The 20,320-nt window shown below is 32.4% G+C and overlaps 2 protein-coding genes across 2 annotated transcripts; one reads left to right on the top strand and one right to left on the bottom strand.

Moving 5' to 3' along the window:
• Positions 1-629: 629 nt before the first annotated feature.
• On the bottom strand, positions 630-5,605 carry LOTGIDRAFT_228420 (hypothetical protein). Its single transcript, XM_009053485.1, has 6 exons — positions 5,246-5,605; positions 4,871-4,904; positions 4,502-4,688; positions 4,103-4,243; positions 1,646-3,808; positions 630-1,447 (listed from the first exon to the last, which is right to left on the bottom strand). Exons 1-6 carry the CDS (start codon positions 5,504-5,506, stop codon positions 673-675), a joined length of 3,561 nt encoding a protein of 1,186 aa, XP_009051733.1. The 5' UTR covers positions 5,507-5,605; the 3' UTR covers positions 630-672.
• Positions 5,606-5,691: 86 nt separating this feature from the next.
• Positions 5,692-18,702, top strand: LOTGIDRAFT_209088 (hypothetical protein). The gene is made up of 14 exons (XM_009053484.1): positions 5,692-5,757; positions 6,869-7,025; positions 7,324-7,544; positions 7,865-7,944; positions 8,075-8,151; positions 8,376-8,473; positions 8,592-8,628; positions 8,958-9,113; positions 9,519-9,654; positions 15,522-15,568; positions 15,857-16,059; positions 16,392-16,551; positions 17,179-17,249; positions 17,387-18,702. Exons 1-14 carry the CDS (start codon positions 5,753-5,755, stop codon positions 17,397-17,399), a joined length of 1,461 nt encoding a protein of 486 aa, XP_009051732.1. The 5' UTR covers positions 5,692-5,752; the 3' UTR covers positions 17,400-18,702.
• Positions 18,703-20,320: the final 1,618 nt, after the last annotated feature.

Here is a 20,320-nt window from a genome sequence, read left to right as displayed (position 1 = left end):
TCTTTAATATTTCATCTGAGATAACACAATTTTAAGTTTACTAGTTCTGCCATGTTGAGCTTAATAGTTTTAGAAATCATATATAGGTCCCTTCATTGTGATATAAACCAAGAAATAACAATGATGCGTCACTTTAAGGCTGAAGTTGATAAAGACAGATCAGTAAGTAAAAGGGGATGGTGCAAATGGAAGCTATGATTGTCTTGGATTAAAATAGAATTCTAGAAAGTAGAATATCTCTTTACAACAGAATATTGTAAGGATAATGCTATTAGCAACCCTAATCAAAAAGGATGTTTCTATTTGTTTCCACTTGACATCCCTTGTGATTTTTACATGCATCTTTAAAGGGAAGATGTTCAGGAACATGAAACTTCACTCCTGACCTAGTTATCAAAACGTCTTTTTTATACGCCCATATGACGGATTTTGACGAAACTTTGTAATGTTATACCAAAAAGTATAAAAGATCTGTAAGACTGAAGGTTGAATATTTCATACTGGTAATTGTTACTGTACTGCCAAATATTTTTCATCTAAAATCAAAGCTGCCAGTGGGTGTATATTACCTTGCCTGGCAAGCTATCTTTCCCAGGAAGATGCCCTTTTAAGAAACTTCAAACACATTTAAATAGATAATTTATTTCATATAACAAATAAATACTAATAATATCACTTGAAATTTTTACCGATAAATTCACTGAAAACAGATTTAATGGCAGTACATAAGAAATCAGCTCCTTTATTCTGAACAATGTTCTTAAAAATTCCCACTTTTAATATGACTGGCTTTTCAGCACTGAACAACATCCTTACACATTCATTGGTTAAAGGATGGAACCCGTGAAAGGCTGAATACATAAACACATGGAAAAAAAGGTCAAAGGTTAAATATCGAGAGGCTAATACCCAAATAAGGAAGTTAGTTAGCGACTGGCACAAATAACGATCACACAGACTGAGCGCATTTTCCCAGAATTCAACATCTGGACTATCATTGTAATATTTCATTAGCATAGGACAGTCCAAGCCACATCCGTGTAAATAATGTAGAATAAATAGAAATGCATCATGGGATGTGTCTTGAATACTAATCTCTGATTGGTTGGATTCACAATAATGTCCTTCCAACATCGCAGCAAAGACGGGTGACTGTTTGACCAAAATTTCACGATTTCCACCAAGCTGAACATCACAGACTTGAAAAAATACATCATGATTACAATTCCAATACCAGCACTTCTCTTCTCCATCAGTTACTAACTTAGGAAATTTAACTGGGCTCTCTTTTGTTAGTTTCCGCTTCATATTGGAAATCCTTGCGAGAAAATTGAGTCCACTGACTATATAAGGTAACATGGTGTGGTTATGTTTTTCCTTGATCACCTCTAACAATGATGACAGTGTGAAATGTTTCACCAAGAAATGATCCTGCATACTAGAACTCCTGAAAATATACAATTTTAACGATAAGTAGCAATAAAATTTGATCTTGTAGAAATTGCAAACCATAGATCTTAGTTGATGGTACAAACAATTCAAAGGAAAAGTGTTTCAACAGATTTGCAGCCATTTTTGACAGACAATAAATGGACCCCAAACAGTTCATGGATGTTAACTCACATATAATTGGAATGAAACTTACCAGCAGAGGAACTGTAGTGATAAACAACAGGACAATCTCTCAGCTTTAGATTTCCTCAGTAATGTATGAGTTATTGCCCCTTGTCCAAAAGGAGATTCTGCAGTGAAACTGAGGTCTCGTAGTAATTCAAGACCAGCTTGTTCATAATCAATAGGAGGCTCTTCTTTTTCTTCCTTTTTAAAATGAGGACTAGCTACAGAATAATCTGAACTGGAGCCAGGACTAGTTGGTGAACCAGGATCTGTAGGGAAGTTCCAAGGTTTGCCTGTGGGATCAGGAGAGAAGTCGCTACTGGTTTGTCGAGGGGATGAGAATGGGCTGGTCCATGAGGAATTAGAGTCTATTGATAACCTGACTTTAGATTTAGAGAGCAATGATCTCACATCAGAAGAATCCACTCCTTTGCCATTCAACACCAGTTTCTGGTAAATCAAAACAGGTGCTCCAATATTTAGTAAGCTGTCCAAACACATAGGATCGCGTAAAATTCTAGAAATTGTCCTCACACATCTTGACTGTGCACTTGGAACATCTCGAATATAATCTAACATACAGCACAAAACAGATGGCAGAGCCAAATAAGGTGAGGGGTCATTTTTAACTGAGACTCTGGAAAGTAAGATTAATATGTTCGATTCAGTAATTTTAGAAGCTGGTAATCTCTTAGAGGTTGTTTTGCATCGTTTAGTTTCTAGGTTAGTGTCAGAATTATCAGATGTTGAAGTCCTTTTATGTTTTCCACATCTTTTAACTTGTGTATCACAGGGACTTTCTGGTTTCTTTTCACTGAGACTTAAAGAGCTACATGCATCACTAAATGTGGACATCTCATCAGAGTGATCCGATTCTACCATGGTCTCTTCCAGTAATTGATCATTACCTTCGGATTTTAGTTCTACTTCAGCAGCAGTAACAGCTGCACTACCATTGGAGTCTTCATTTGATGCTTCTTCTTCCTCTGAAGAAGAGAAAGTCCAATAGGATGCAGCTGCAACACCAGTACCCAAGGAAGATAACTCATCACTACTGTCACTCTGGTAAGGTTGACTCCATACAGTGGAGTAAGGCATATTAGGACTATCTGGGGAGGGAATGCTGTAAGAAGGAGATGACACACCTGGTGAATAGTACGATTCATTACTTAAAGGACTGTAGGAGCCACTTCTAGAAGACACTGCAGTTGGAGAGGAACCTCTTGAAGAACTTGGAACTGGAGAGAAGCTTCTCTTGCAAGTTACACCTTTACTTAATGGAGATGGTTCCCATAAATGATTGCAATAAGTGGGACTATCTATACTATATACTCTATTGTCTTTAGTTGAGGGAATTTCAATAGAAATACTGCTAGAGCTTGGTATATCACTAATATCAGTCATTGAATCAACCTCAGATGAGGCAGTAACAGTAAAAGATGCCTCCTCTGGTCTCATGGTAATGGTTGAACTTATTAACTCAGCAGTTGGAACTGGCATCGACACAAATCCCTTACTACTGTCCTCCATATTTTGGGACTTTGAAGACACTGGGGATGACAATAGTTTGTCCTTATTGATTTCCAGTTCACATTTCCTTTTCCCTCTTGTTTTTGATCTTTTAGGAATCTGTTTTGGTCTTGCTAAAATCAAGTCAGATTTGGTTTCCATAATCATTTCTTCAGTGACAGCCATTTTCTCATCAAAAGTTATTGTGATGGTCCTGGATTTGAATTCTGTGCAGCGCTGTAAATGCTTGAGTAAAATATTAATAAGTTTATTGTCCAGGAGTAAATTCAGACTTGATTCATCATATAAATAGCTTAGAAAACAGCTGATAATTCTGTCATGTATTCGAGCATATTTCTCACCCTCTAAAGCTGACAACAGAATCTCCAAAGCTCCATTTTCACGAATTTTGACTCTGTTGACAGACTCCTTACCACACAAACAGAGGACATTCAATATCTTAATATGGTCTACATGTTGACGAGTATCAGTCAGTAAATTGATGAATAAAAGAATTCCCCCAGCTGAACCAATCACAGGACGGATATATTCATATTCGGCCAATCGAATTAGAGTTGATAAAGCATTATGGGATACTGTATTGTTGTCATTCATCACTTTATCTGTCATCACATTAACAATTCCTGCTGCCAAAATCTGACGAGCAAACTTGAAGGAACATCTGAAACAAATGACAAAATAGTTTATACTGGACTGACTTTTCAGAGCAATTATTATTTTAATCAAAATGTTTCTTGCCATGTAGAGGAAACACAAAACCATCTTAGATTATCAACAATATCAAACTGTGCTTATTAGCCTCAATATATTGATTAAGGCCTTTGAACACTTTGACCACATGAAGTAAGATAACATTAGTTTCATCAACTATAGTTTTCAGAGGTAAGAGGATCTTATAGCATACAGCATTTCATTTTCATGGTTCAACAGTAGCACATAATTCCCTCAATCTTACCCTGATACAGATAAATCAGCCACAGTTCTCAAACTATTCTTTACAACCTCATCATCATCACTAGACATTAACTTAGCTACAGCAAATAATCCATTTTCATCTAATACTTTCTCTTTACCATACAAATTACTACCTATCAATCTGAAAATATAAGACATTTATTTCAATTAATGATCTTATCATTATAAGCTTACTTATCAAACTCTGTTGGTCAACTTAACACCACAGTGGTAGAGCCCATGAGCTAAAACTTTCAAAGTTGTATTAAAATATCAAACACTTCCATAGAAAGCAGTATTAAATCAGTTAATATGGAAATGATTTGGACATCAAAGAGTAATTGATAGAAATTTATTAATTCAAGTGATAAATAGATAAAAATCAATAAGAAACACAAACCTTAGAGTTCTACAATACACAAGTTGAGATTCTTTAACTTTACATTCTAATAATAATTTAACTAGTTGAGGTAGAACTTCAGACTGTACAATACGTTTAATAGACAGTGGACTTAAAGCTAGATTAGCCAGAGTTCTAGCTGCTCTGTTCTGTATACTGCTACATGGTGACTCTAACACACAATCAGCTGTATAAATAAAAAATACATCTCAATGGAAAAAAAATATTTTCTGATATCATTGGACATTCTTATTTATATTTTTCATAAACATCCAAATCTTGGATACCAAGATGAAATAACTCATTGTGTGATTTCAAAGCCATAAAAGGATAGATCATATTATTCAAAAAATGTTCAATATATATTACCAATGCATGTTATTCCATAACCGATTTTCAGGACCTGAAATTACAAACAAAATTCTATGAATGAACATTTTCTAAAATAGTTCTATCATGAAAAACAATTATGGTATAGCAATTAATCCAAAAAGAATAATAATAATGAAAGTGCTAGCTCTTGTTTCGTTGACATTGTAAGGAGTATTGCCTCTTAACTTGTTGTATCTGTAACGGCCTACAGTGGTTTCCCCCCTACAAGTTCCTTCCATATTGGTTTCCCCCCCTTTACAATTTCCATCCTAGTGTAAAGGGAGGAAACCACTACATGCCTCTGAAACATAGCTCTTGTCTATTCAAATGTTTAACTTTTACTGTGCGGTCTAACTTAGACCTCAAACTTACATCAGATCGAGCCTCTTCTTCCATACAGAAATTACCCAATATACTAAGTGTAATATCTAATAGTTTGTTCTCTTTCTGTGTTAGATCTTGAGTATGGAGAATGTGCAACAATTTACTGATGATGCCTTTATTTCTCAGCTGTTTCTCTGCATATTTACTTTTCATCAGTTTCTTGCGAATGGAAACTAGTCCATTGTAAATATGTTTTTCAGAGGAACTCGACACATATTTCAGTGCAGTGCCGATTTCCTGGGAAGACATATCAAAAAGCTAAGAGGTAATCAATGTCGATGTCTTTGACACATCAATGAAATCGAAATATTTGATTCATTGCGAATGTTCAATTTACTTGTTGACTTCGTATACAATTATTAGGACCATTTCTATCTCCTGACATTGAAGATCACAAGGAAGGGACGCAATTCAATTGCACTTCCGCTGTCAAATTCACACGTGCGTTTGTTTACAAATATTGTTGTGCTGAATATTATTTTGATCATAACAAAAATGAGGTAATTTAAAACATTAATATTTCATAAGACTTGATTTTTCGATGATGCAGGTCTTGATAGAAATTAATGGATTCAAACTCTTTAAAATTTCCACTAGAAGAAGTTTTAGCATGGTGTCTCTGTTTTGCCAAGGTTTCACATTGTAGCGTATTCACTAAAAATCGGATTCAGCAGTAAATAAGTTCATACTAAAATACCAGACTTAGCATTATCAACCATGAGAATTTTTATCTGCATATTATGCCCATGGTATGTGTCATAATTATGTGCTTAAGATTGGTGTTTCTTTATTTTATGAAATTTACATTGAATATTTTGGTCTCAAAGCCAATGAGGTCTTTCATGTTATCCTCAATTAAATTTACTTTAAAAGCAGAAATTCATGTTGTTATGCACCAGTAACATAATGTTGAGAGTGAAATTAAATGTGTTTAATTGTAATTAGTTATTTTCAGTCAGAGACATTCACAGTTTTAAACTAACAGCCAGTTTAAGTCACATTTCACTGCCTCTATTTCTTTTCAAAATCTTTCTCTGAACTTTCATCACTTCAGAGGTTCTAATTTTAACCTGAGCTCTGCTAATTAGTGTTTTGGCCGACAACCCTGTTGTCAGTCAGGTTCTAGTTTTCAAACTGTAAGGACAGATTTTCAAGTCTTTTGGAAGGTAAAGAATATTAAGGATAATGTTTTGAATCTCCTTCAATATTGTATTGAATAAACCTGTAGATTAAGTGTGTCGCCAGATATATTTTTCAATATATTCTGCATGTTTGGACATTCTTGTTTAAAATCCCAAGGACTAATAATGTACTTCACTCCAGCCCAGTTAGTTTACAGGGTTTTTACTATGATATTAAATCCATCTGTATGTGTTCATACCAGATTATCACCTCGACAACATTGATTGGAGCCCGATAAGGGGATTGTGTTGAGATTGTTATATTTCCATAATTGTTTAAACGAGTTCTTCATTCGCTTCGCTTGTACACTTTCTGAAAACATCAAAACATTTGAGCTATTTCATTTTTTTTTAAATATATGCACACACTGCCACTTCAGGAGAACTCATGTCATGAAACAAATAACTGTTAGTTTACTTTATTTTACAGTGGTGATGGGGACAGTGTGAGTGAAGATGGATTGGGTCAAAGGTTACTGGTTCAGTTTAAATCAGAAGCAGGGGAAGTAACTGGTTCACCTTTTGATCTTCCAGTTAATATCAATGTTCACAAATTAGAACTGATTTGTAATGCTATATTACAAAAGGTAATACATATAATTTTCTGTTATATTTAAAGTGAATTGCTAAATTTCATGTGAGAACATTTTCACTAAGTTTTGCTGTATTTCCAGATACAGATATTCCTAATTCGCAGATTGAAATATAGCATATTGATTGTTTTATTTGTTTGTATGTCTAGATTGAAAGTAATTTTGAAAATTTGTCCAAGAATAATCATGTTTAGCAAAGTGGCACTCTTTACTTATTCCTTTTATCTGTCTGGATATCAGCTTCTACTGGACATTGACTTAATAACCTTGAACCCTACAATTTGTTTTCTAGGAAGAACCAACACCATATTCATTCTTTGTAAATGATATAGAAATAACTGAGAGTTTAGAGAAGACGTTAGATAAAGATCAACTAGAGAATACTGAGAAAGTATTAGATATTATCTATCAACCACAGTCAGTATTTAAAGTACGAGCTGTAACAAGATGTACTGGTACTATAGAGGGACATGCTGATGCTGTCATTTCAGTTGCTTTTAGTCCAGATGGCAGGTAAGAATAAAGATATTTTCTGATTTCATTTCTTCTTAAAAATTACTATTTTTTTCAAACCTTTTTTTTTTGTTAAATATCAATTATACTCAGATAAACATTTGGAAAAGGAAATAAATGTATAAATGAATGGATGTTTCCAGAAGAAGTGACAGCATTTGAATTCTTCAGATTGATAAGTGTTATGTATCACATTTATCACCTCATTTGTTGGCTGAGGTTGTCTTCTGTATTTTGTTTTCTTTTTAAATATGTGTCAGAAAAGATTCTAATGATTAATCCTACTATATTAATAACGGAATTAATTTTTATTTTATCAGATATTTAGCCAGTGGTTCAGGAGATACAACAGTAAGATTTTGGGATGTAAATACAGAGACACCACAGTTTACTTGTAAAGGTGAGTGAAACTTTTGTCAATAGTATTGTAGAATTCTCATGTTCCCCTAAGTATGGTTATGGCCCTCATACGTTATATTTCCAGATCCTTTGATAATTATTCTTAATGTAAATTTTTTTTATAATTACAGGTCATAAACATTGGATATTATGTATAGCCTGGTCACCTGATGGGTTAAAATTAGCTTCTGGTTGTAAAAATAGTCAGGTATAGTCCCACCTCAGTGTCTTTTTATACTAAGAGAGTGTTTGCAAAGAAAACTTGCATTGATTTATGAAATGATTATGAAAATCTCTGTGTTGTGCATGATTGTATGAATTGTCCAATATACATGAGGAATGATTGGTTTGAAAAGCATAGCTCCACATATATTTACAAAGTAAAGTTGAATTTTTGAGATTTATCATTTTGATATCATCTATTATTTGTAGGTGTGTATTTGGGATCCAAAAAGTGGGCAGCAGATTGGGAAATCTTTAATTGGTCATAAACAATGGATAACTTGGTTAGCATGGAAACCTTTGCATTTGTAAGTATCATTCATTTTTCAGTAGCCTTAAGACTTTTCTTGCTTTGGGGATTTTCATTCTACATGTTTCATATTCTGTACAGCTTACAAAATAACATAGTTTCTCTTTTGATTTCAGAGATCCAGAATGTAGATATTTAGCTAGTGCCTCAAAAGTAAGTTATGCCCTTGATTTATATTACATTCAGATATTTGTATGAGTTTATTTCTGTCTATTGGTATGCTAATAGAGAAGGCTATGGTTTGATGGATCTCCATAATCCATATAGACTGATTTGATGCGGATGTTTTCTTGCAACTGACTTGGATTTCAAACTAGCTTATCATTACAATCATCACTCCAGCATTAGGTGGAAGTTGGGTCATAGATTCCTACACTGAATTTAATAAAGCTTTGTTTTGGCAAGTGGCATGCCCAGTAATTTTGGAAGCCTGTTGATCCCTTGAAGATCCCTTAAATATGTTTCTCTTTTCTCTGATATAGGATTCAACAGTAAGGATATGGGATACATTAAAGAGTGAATGTCACTTGACACTGTCAGGACATCTACAATGTATATCGTGTGTCAAATGGGGAGGCAGTAATTTAATTTATACATCATCACAAGATAGAACTATTAAAGTCTATAGAGCTGAAGATGTAAGTAAAGCTATATACTATTGTAGTTGTTAACAATTGCTTTTTTCTGCAAAATGTATTAGATTCAAACTCCAGAATATTTTCAAATAGTGTTAAGAACTCTCAATTTTGATAATTGAATGCTAGGAAAAGGTTATTTCTCTATTATGTTATATTAAACCAAACAAATTTCCAAAGCTCATAACAATTCAAGTAACCGTGTCGTTTTCTATCTGTTTGGTTATTTTTCCTATGACTACCTTCTTTATAATTCAAAATACCCCAAAACCGTTGTTCATCTTTTAGCAGTGGTGAAAACATAGTCTGATTTTTTGGACAACCAACTTACTAGCTATACGTAAATGTGAAAAAAGTTTGTAGAAATAACTATAGTTATGTCTGTATTATACATTTCGTGTCTTCTAGGGTGTGTTATGTCGGACATTACAAGGTCACGGTCATTGGGTGAACACAATGGCATTAAGTACAGATTATGCAATGAGAACAGGCTGGTTTGATCCTAAAAATGCTACTATAGTCAAAGAGTTGATCACAGACTCCGGTGAGTAAGTTAGTTACAAGTTATACTATGGATCACATCTATTGACAAATTGTGAATTTAGTGATTAGGTACAGTGAATGAGTTGCCATGAAGGCAAGATTGAATAGCCAGTGATTCTCCTTGAATTGCATTGACTGAGAACATTAGCTATGGCAGAGATAAATACTCCTGTTCATTGCATGCCATAATGTAGGCATCATGTGATCGTGATAAAACAACATGAGAATAAATATAACTTTATTTGGTAATATACAAATACATACATTTATTATAATGAATTAATGTTATGAAATATCATTGGTTTACTGCTTTTATACAAAGCATTTTATCCTGAGATCTCTGGATTTCTGATTTCAATCACAAAATAAACAATGAAGTGACCAAAATGTTCAAAAATCTAAATTTTTTAAATTTACTACTATCATACAAAAATATAACATCCAATGTGTGCCCTAACTATTACTAACACAATATGTAAAATGGTGCTCATGTGAAAAGGCATTATGTGTTTTTCTTTTGCCCAATCACATGCAGGAAAAATTGCTGTGCAATAACCTCTTTTCTCGTCCTATAGATTAAAGAATTACCCTTGATGATGTGAGACACTTGTAAGATATATGGTGCATTTACTGATGATTACAAAAAATAAATTGTATTAAAATATATATATATGAAAATCCTTGTATCTTTGGACATTTTTTAGCACTATCACAGATATAACTTAATAGGTAGGATTTCAATAAAAGTTCCTTCACTAGATGTCATATTTCAAATTAAGCTCTATAAGATACACTTAAAGCATATTGAGCCAATAAATTATAAACTGACATGTTTTAGTTTTTAACAAATGTTTAAGAAGAGCTAATTATTTAATATTCACAAAAAGGTTTATTTTTGGTAATAGATAAATTAGGGTCTTATGACATATCACCAATGAGAGTGACAATAAAAAATTTCCAATGTTCAGTTTTAAGTCATGTTGATTCAATGCAGATCAAGTTTATTGTATTTTTTTACGTGCTGAATACATACACCATTTAAAAATAGTGAGGCCAGTACTTGCAGAAGAAACACAGAACAAAGTAATCTTGATATGTATTTTAAAAAGATAATAGTTCAGTCTTTGTGACATTCAACTTTCTTTTTGTAAATTCTGAACAATAGTAATCATTATGTCTGTGTCATATAACAAGGTGCTTCTAATTCTGTATCATAATGAGGAGCTAAAACCCCAGTAGTATCACATTTAGACCATCCTGTTTCCCAAACCTTCGTTATATCTTCAAAATCTTTTACATTTTCATAAAATCTGACATCACCATTATCATTCAGCAGATGATGGTCTTCTGACAATAGTGTACGATAATAATGAATTATGGGTATTTGTTCTTCAAAACCCTCTTTGATTGATTCCGCAATTTTATTATTTTCGATACATCCAATAGAGTTATTGACCTTCAGATTGAATTTGATATCCCCGAACACTAGCTGGTGAAAAAACGTATCTGGTGAAACAAAATAGAATAAGAAGAGATAAGACGTAGTCTCTCCTGTTAAAAATGTGGCACAGTTAGTTTCATTAGTTATTATATTAGTAGTTTTATCAACACTATAACACTCTACAGGATCCCATTTTCCGTTGTTAATCTTTTCCCACAGAACCATATTAAATACATTGGAATTTTCCTCAAACTGGACATTGAAAATGGCTCTTTTATCCCTTTGATTCCGAATTGTATTTATTTTCATTAATCGCATCCATTTGTATTCTGTGTCATTCTCTATATGTTTGATCAGGTCGAAGGTTGGATGATGAAAATAGATGCTGACATTTTTGAAATATCTTTCATCATGATATTTAGCCTCAAAAACAGAATCAGGGATTTCAAAATTAATATGACCATTTGCATCTTTGGTAGTTTGGGTGAAAATAAATACAGCAATAGCACAAGCTGCGTTAACTAAGAGACCTAATATTATCATTACATGATAGAATATATGTCTGTTGGTGTATGCTGTATGCATTTTAGCCTGACGCAACGCCTTTTTATTAGTATACCGAATAATAGATGTTATTATTCGAATAACAATACTTATTAAAATTACTGCAGCTTTAATAGTTTGAAAGACACTGATGGGATCTTCTCGACATAAGGCAATTAAAACGTTAATCACAATCTGAGGGACATCCTCAATCCAAATGATCAAAGCTGATACGAAATCTAAGTCTATGTAAGGCTCGTAGGTAAAGATTTCTTTTCCCATGTTTATAGCCTCTAATATAAATGTTATAGATCCAATGATTGAGAAAACCAGTAAGGCATTGACTAATGCTTGATCTGGAGGTCCATATACTAATCCAGGCTTAGCTAAACTCACATCCACATAGAGAAACCAGTCACTCAGCAGATCTGCCACATCCAACGCAAAAATCACAAGAAATATAAAAACTTGACACATCCGATTCCTCCTCAAAATTTTGACTTCGTTTTTAATGGCTTTTAGTTTGGCACCATCAACCTCTGAGAGTCCTTCATCTTTATGGCGGTTCTCCATCTCTATTGTACTTGGGATACTTTTGGACATTTTCTTTTACTTCCTGGAAAATAAAAAGGAAAAATGGTTTACTATTTTGATGTAATTACTTCGAACTTTTTAAGCCATTTGGCTTTAGCAAGTTAGCATAAAGTGTATTCTTTGAGGTCATGATGCTTCTTTGAGCTCATTTGAGCGCAACATAGAAGCTCTCCAGAACACCTTATGCCTCTTTGCAACTGAGCTTGTGATTTCTGGTAGACAATTGACATGTCAGATAGTGTGGTCAAATCCTAGACTTCTCATAGTTCTCAGTAGGTGAGAAAGTTTCAAAATAACTAAAAAATAGCGGCTCATAAATATTGTCAGCAATATCATAAGTGTGGTTAACAGACATTTTTTGGTACAATAGAATCATAAAAATGTTTGATAATTTCAAATCTGATATGACATATTGATCAACCTTGGTTTAAAGATTTGTGGTCTATATTCAAGATTCCTTATTCCTGTCCATTGACTAATCTCACCTGACTGTTCCAGTATAATTTTTGTTGATAATAACACTAAGACAGTAAAGTACCCTAACCTATATTATTGATATGATTCACTATTGAGAAGTTTATTTGATTTATAAGTAGGTTAAATACATAAAAGATATTGAATATATTATTGATAACAGTAAATACAAGGTAGTTTAAATGATATACAAATGTAGACTTTTTTTTATAATTTTTTTGCTGTAAACGATAAGATATCATGGTTTTATTACTACTTTTCTGCACCTGATTGGGTTTACGAGGAACGCCAATACCATGCATTGTGCAATGGGAAATTTTGTCAGGACAGCAGCATTATGATAAGGACATGAAATGGGGCCCCTAGTTTAACCATTGATATTTTTTTTGCCATAAGACTTATTTCTACTATATGTACTTTACATTAGGACCATTGTAATAGCTATTGTAAAATGGAGAAATGATAATGAGTAGTGAAAACTTACTTGTAGTTAAATACTTGTTTGAAATCTTGTTACTTGTTACAAATCTTGTCTTAAACTTTGTTTTCTGTATAAATTATACCTTTATGTCCACATATATAGGTTAATATGGTTATGACATGGAAATTCTTTTTATGGTGGGCTTATCCAGACAAAACAGCAATTGATATATATATTTTGAATAGTTTACGATATATTTTGTCAGGTTTTGTAGCACCAATATATGTAATCATATATCTTTTCATAAAAGTATGTTGAAATCTGATTAAGGACTAATTTATATGAAATATTAATGTTGGAAGTCCATGCTTGGATTGGATGAAATTTGGTGGATTTGGTTTAAAAAAATAATAGATAATCTCTTTATTTATTACATACTTGACACCTTTCCTGATCTTACCTTATAATTTAGCCGATTTGGTAGAGAAAATACTCCAAAATCTCTATACATACATAACAATGTTCTCCCTTATAAATCCTTATTGTTTATATTATTATATTATTGTTTCAGTTTGTTGGTGTTTGTGTTAACGCTAATTGTTTATTTATATAGCTGATTTCGTAAACAAAATGATGACATTATGTACTATTTTAAACATCATTATCAACATCAACTTTTGAACTGATATTTCAATAATAATCTATTCATTTGATAATTGGTATATCAGAAATATGACGAGCCCAATTTCATGTAATCAAATTGGTTGATATATTTTATAAAATGGTTAAAAAGTTGTCAATGTTACACTTCAGTACTGACAGTGTGTAAATCATAAACCTATACTGGAAAAAAATGAAATCTCCTATTTAGATACAAAAAGATATTAATAGCGATCAATCTAATCAGACATTTATTTTCAACGCTTATATTAATTGTGTCTTACCTCTTTAATAAACAATAGAAATAGTGTATGTTAAAGAAAATCACCAGTGATCAGTAAGTGTAATGATGACCTGCCCAATCATACTTACTACAGACCACAAGATGCACAAATCTTTCTTGGATAGGTCCTTGTTAACTTTCTTTAGATTTTTACAGCAATTGAATAGAGAAGACACTTGTACTAAAGCCCTTATTCAATGACAACATTTTGCACTTACTATAGAAAAATGAAATATAGGTCATTGGTCTGAATAGAGATAATAGATAAAGCTCCACCCTGAAGTTCAAACACAACCTATAGCTTGTCCTTATCTTGAATATAGACCACAAATCTTTAAACCAAGGTTGATCAATATGTCATATCAGATTTGAAATTATCAAACATTTTTATGTTTCTATTGTACCAAAAAATGTCTGTTAACCATACTTGTGATATTGCTGACAATGTTTTTGAGCCGCTATTTTTTAGTTATTTTGAAACTTTCTCACTTACTGAGAACTATAAGAAGTCTAGGATTTGACCGTGGCAGGAGATGAGATGGATGGAATTCAGGTTTTCATGCACTTGGTGTATGGTTCAGGATTTGACTCTAGCATAAGGTAACCTATTTATGAGACCTTCGGAAATTAAATTAATTAAAAGGTCTGATTGGAAAAAGTGTCTTCTTGTTTAATGAAACATATAATATGCAGGCTAGACTCCTTAACCTATGAAATTAAAATCTAAGAGGTCTAAAGCTGCTGTTATAAACAAATTTTACTCTAAGTTACCAACAAATTATGTATATTACCTTTCGTATACTTCAAAATATCCTTAAATCCTTTAACAAAACACTAAATTGCAATGACAACCCTCAAAATTTTCAAAATGGTTGACTGTTTACCTAAATTTCAATTGTACAATATATCATACTGTGTTATAATCTAAAAATACTGATTGCGTTGACATGGTTTTTTCAAAACACATCCCTCGCGATTATATTTACTTTTTGCTTAGTTCAATATATAGGACTAGATTGACCTTATCTATTTACTGGACAACCAAACCTATTGAAATTTTGAAGTAGGATGTGAATTGTTTGCCCTTAGTGTATACTGTATTAAGGTTTGAATGAAGGAGGGATGTTGTTCTGATTGTATTGCCAGTAAATAGAATTTGAAATAAAATAATCTTTTTGAGAGAAATATCTTTTCATTCATCACACTGCATGTGTCCAAGGGGTATAAAGATTAGTATGATTTTTACGGAATAGCAGATTTGAGCAAATTATTTCACTTTCAATTATAATATATGACATGGAATATATCGCAAAAGGTTTCCATCAGCTTGAAATTATAGATTTTAAACCTGTTACCTGATACAGAATACAATTGAATTTAGGGTTAAAACCTACTAAACAGATGACAATCTTGTGATATCAACAATCATTAATATTTTACTTTGAATTTCAGCTGAAGAGTTAGGGAAGAAAGCTCAAGCCAGATATGATGCTGCCAAGGTATACACTATTTTTATAAGGATAGCTCATGAATATTATACAATCTTCTCCAATCCATGTCACTTGTCAGGTGCCAAAGAAAGACCTTGTAGGCCTACTTCATGTTTTAATAAGATAATTATTTTTCCACAATGTTTCTCAATCAAATTTTATAAACGAAATGATTTCATCTTTGTGTATCGCCATATTGAACTCTCAATATTCTATTTTGTTGATTCTGTTTTGTAGTTATAACTTATGTTTATTTATGTCCATTGCAGAAATATTAACCTGTAACTATTATTTCAGGGAAGCGAACCGGAACGGTTGGTATCAGGCTCTGATGACTTTACCTTGTTTCTATGGACACCAGAAACAGAGAAGAAATCTGTTGCTAGGATGACAGGTCATCAACAGTTAATTAATGAAGTTCAGTTTTCACCAGATACCAGACTTATAGCTAGTGCTTCCTTTGATAAATCTGTTAAATTATGGGAAGGAAGATCAGGAAAGTAAGTAGTTGTCGATTTTATTTCTCTAATTTCTAAGTAAAAGAATTTAAAATCCTTTTTTAAAAGATATTTTGAAGAGAACAGTTTTTAAGTTTTCCACATTTTTCTTGAGTTATCTCCCATTAGTCTTCAAATTTGAGAATTCTCAATCTCAAGATTAAGTTTGATATTTGATCAAAATAACACCGTCTATCTATTCATTGTTAGATGTTTCTATAATACTGTTTAAAAGAAGGTAAAAAAAGCAGAGATATGTATTTGAAAAAGCGATTAATGCAAAATATTGTGCAAAATAGTTTTCAGTGAGATTTTCCATGAATCTATTTTTCCAGATTTCTAGCCAGTTTAAGAGGTCATGTTAATCGAGTCTATCAAGTAGCATGGTCAGCTGACAGTAGATTATTATGTAGTGGAAGTTCTGATTCTACACTGAAAGTCTGGGACATCTTAGAGAAGAAATTATTATTTGATTTACCAGGCCATGCTGATGAGGTATGTTCACATTGTTCCAGAATCACACTGACCATTTGATTGAATTAATATTATATGACCCAGAACATAATATACATAATAATTTCATCAGATCATAGATGGCAAGCGGAGGCACTCAAAAAATATGAAACGAAAACATTTTAAAAAGATGGTCCAATATGATCAGGATTTGAATGATTTGACTATTATATTCCTTAAAAGGTATATTGCCTGTGGGAATGACCAAATAATTGAAATTTTTATACTTAGTCAAATTAAATGTTTGTTTTATCAGTGGACTTACCTTGTGTATTAACGACACAACAGTGGCGGAGCCAGGTTTACGTCTGAAGGGGAGCGAAATATCAGATTGCCCGAATTTCTATCATACTTTTTTTCCAAAAAACTCTTTCTTGGGCCCCTTTGGCTCTGCCACTGCTGCACAACAGAATTTGTGTTACAGAATCCCTTTATAATCCCACGAATCCATAAAACTAAGTAAAATTTCAATAAGTAAATTTTAAGTAATTTTGAAGGCTGAAACTGATGAATGTATACTTAAATTGACCAGGTTTGAGTCTTAAATTTTCCTGTTCATTCTAAGAGTAATATTTCTCTAATATCATTGATTGTTTGATTTTATTGTAGGTTTATGCTGTAGATTGGAGTCCAGATGGTCAAAGAGTTGCCAGTGGTGGAAAAGATAAAGTTCTTAAAATGTAAGTAGGGCCTACAGTGTAGTGAATTGTCCCACCAAAAAGTCATCAATTTTGGTTGATTTCACCCCCTTATGCAATAATTTTGCTCCTATGTATAGATAATCTAAAATTTATAAACTGTTTATTAATTATTGTAGATGGCGATCTTAATTCCTCAACTTAAAGAAAAGCTATGGTTGAAAGGTTTTTAAAGAACACATTGTACTGTGGAATATATAAATTTTATACAGAACTATGAAGTCGAAAAGTCATTGTTATTGTTAATGAACTAGCACTGAAATAAATTATAAAGTTAAAATGTAATAGTAATTGTTGTCTGAAGTAGATAACAAGATTTACCTCCCTTGTCATAATATTCACTTTTCTTGTGACTGTTGCCTTAAATTTGTCAAAGATAAGGATTTATTAATGATAATGTGAGCTTTAAGACTGTACATTTCATAGCAAAGAATATTAAATATCAAATGGAACCATTTTAGATCATATTGTGGGAAATTTTGGGTACAAATAACCATTTTGTGTAATGAGTCAATGTCAAGAACTCTCATGTTTTGTGATATGATTAAATTTGAATTCTACTGAAATAGTCCTCTGGCTGGTATTATTAGAAATGACCTGATACTCTGTTAATGAGTTAAGTCAATTAAGCATCCATCACAGAGAGTCTCCATTGCTCATGGCTTATTTTGTATATTTTTCACACATTTTGACTAATTCACAAAGGAGTTAAAAAAGCAGACATGAAAGCAGGAAAGCCAAAAATATTAATGAACCTTTTCTTTGTAATAAGAAACATAATGAGGAAAACATGATGAGTCAAGAGAATAATTAAAATAAGTGAAATATTAAAATAATTTAAAAAGATTTTATTATCTGATAAACCTGCTTTATCTATTTATAAAGATCAAGGGGAATATCTTTATCTGAGAAAGGTGAGAGTAATAATTGGACAACAAAGAAATTGTTATGATGTTATGATAGAAGTGATATGATAATAAGAGATGAGATTACAAACATTGGTTCTCACACTGGGTCTCTTTCTAACTTTACTTAGTCTACATGTCTGACTTTATCAACACAGTTATTTATTCAGAATACAAATTGAAAATGAATCCAATTTTTCAGTGGAAAACACCTGTTTCCTTTTTTGTTTCTCAAGAAATTTTAAAGTTTTGGAACAAAAACTTTCAAACAGCATTTGATATAGACCAAATTTTTTGAAGAACAAACTTCCATTAGTTCTAGTCTGATTCCGTATTTTTTGTCCTACCTTATTTACACAGTTCATTATTCAAAACATGAAATGCAAAAGGACATGATGCATCTGTTCCAATTCTTTTTGGAAGAAGGTTTTTTGATATATTCATATGCAACCTTTGTGGTTATGTTTTTGCCTAATTCCCACAGCCTGTATATTTATCCACCTGTTTATCTATTTGAAATATACATTAATAAAAACAAATTTTTCTTATGAACATTTCTAAAGATTTGCAGCTCTGTTTGACTTTGTTAAAGATCTATATCTCTATTGACCTTGTAAGAGATCTGTTTAAACTTTGTGAATGATCTATTTCTCTGTTTGACTTTATCTCAGAGCTCTTTCTGTTTGATCTTGTTAGAGATCTATACCAGTTTGATCTTGTTGGAGATCTGTATCACTGTTTGATCTTGTTTGAGATCTATATCTCTGTTTGACCTTGTTAGAGACCTGTTTCTCTGTTTGACCTCGTTAGAGATCTATATCTCACTGTGTGACTGTTAGAAATCTGTATCCCTGTTTGACCTTGTTAGAGATCTGTTTCTCTGTTTGACCTTGTCAGCGGACTGTATCTCTGTTTTGTCTTGTTAAGAGATCTGTATCTCTTTTTGTCCTTGTTAGAGATCTGTTTCTCTGTTTGACCTCGTTAGAGATCTATATCTCTTTTTGTCCTTCTTAGAGTTTGTATCTCTATTTGACCTTCTTAAAGATCTGTATTTCTGTCTGACCTTCTTAGCGATCTGTATCTCTGTTTGACCTTGTCAGAGATCTATATCTCTGTTTGACTTTGCTTGAGATTTTTATCTCTGAACTTGTTAGACATCTGTATCTCTGTTAGACCTTGTAAGAGATCTGTTTCTCTGTTTGACTTTGCTGAAATTTGTTTCTCTGTTTGACCTTGTTAGAGATCTGTATCTCTGTTTGATCTAGAGATTTTTATCACTGTGTGTCGTCGTTTGAGATCATTTTCACAGGTTTTAGGTCTGTAAAACCATGATTGTGTTGCCTCTGTGGACGATTACGTGAGATATTGTGAAATTTTTTTGGAGTTTTCTGATCAGTTTTCTCAAAATTTATATGATATTATTATCTATTCAATTACCTTCATTGAAGGTCGAAGGATATATCTTCATATAGTTTTCAAATTACTATCTCTAAATTAAATCCCTTATATTATTTTCATATTGAACTATGATTTAGAATGTTCGTGAGAACCGTGGATAAATAGTCGACAATCTACCGTTAGAACATAGTTAATTTAGCGTGAAACTTACTCAAGCACAATCCCTCTATTCACCAATAAACTTACCTATATTTGCATTAGTCTTTGATCTCACCGCCAATAATTACATACCTATTCTTCGTCGTAGACTGACCTGAGTCAACAATGACCCTGTCTATTATTGGTATATATAGGGGTATTCTTTCATCTGTAATATTTCTCTTCTCGAATTCATGGTAATATTAGAGCCTTTAAGATCTATTATGGAAAACCTTATCATCCAAAATTATTCTCCTATACGTACCACATGTGGTTTTCACACCTTCCGAAAGCCTTGACGGAAGAAAAGCTTTATGCTTTGTTCTTAATAAACGTCATCCCCGTAATGTTTAAAGTTATATAAATTAAGGTCCTTCAAAATGCACATAATTTCTCGAATGTCAACCGTTCAGAGATTTTTAAGCTATGTTGAGTCAGCAAGTATAACCGTAACCTTGCATCAAACTTCTTGCAAACCAAAGTAAAACCCTAAACAACCTTTAGCAAGTAAAGTTCCCACTTCTTCCTGATATTGAAAAGTAATATTTTCTG

The sequence above is a fragment of the Lottia gigantea genome (assembly GCF_000327385.1).
Source record: "Lottia gigantea unplaced genomic scaffold LOTGIsca_2, whole genome shotgun sequence".
NCBI lineage: Eukaryota > Metazoa > Mollusca > Gastropoda > Lottiidae > Lottia > Lottia gigantea.
This window is presented reverse-complemented; position numbering and strand designations above follow the sequence as displayed.

Excerpts from the sequence above, each read along its gene's own strand:
- LOTGIDRAFT_209088 (XM_009053484.1), top strand. Across the intron at positions 8,474-8,591 it reads GCATGGAAACCTTTGCATTT|AGATCCAGAATGTAGATATT; the intron begins GTAAGTATCATT and ends TTTTGATTTCAG. Across the intron at positions 16,060-16,391 it reads TGGGAAGGAAGATCAGGAAA|ATTTCTAGCCAGTTTAAGAG; the intron begins GTAAGTAGTTGT and ends CTATTTTTCCAG.
- LOTGIDRAFT_228420 (XM_009053485.1), bottom strand. The coding sequence starts at position 5,506 with ATGTCTTCCCAGGAAATCGGCACTGCACTGAAATATGTGTCGAGTTCC. Across the intron at positions 4,905-5,245 it reads AAGAAGAGGCTCGATCTGAT|GTCCTGAAAATCGGTTATGG; the intron begins GTAAGTTTGAGG and ends TTGTAATTTCAG. Across the intron at positions 1,448-1,645 it reads TCACTACAGTTCCTCTGCTG|GAGTTCTAGTATGCAGGATC; the intron begins GTAAGTTTCATT and ends GTATATTTTCAG.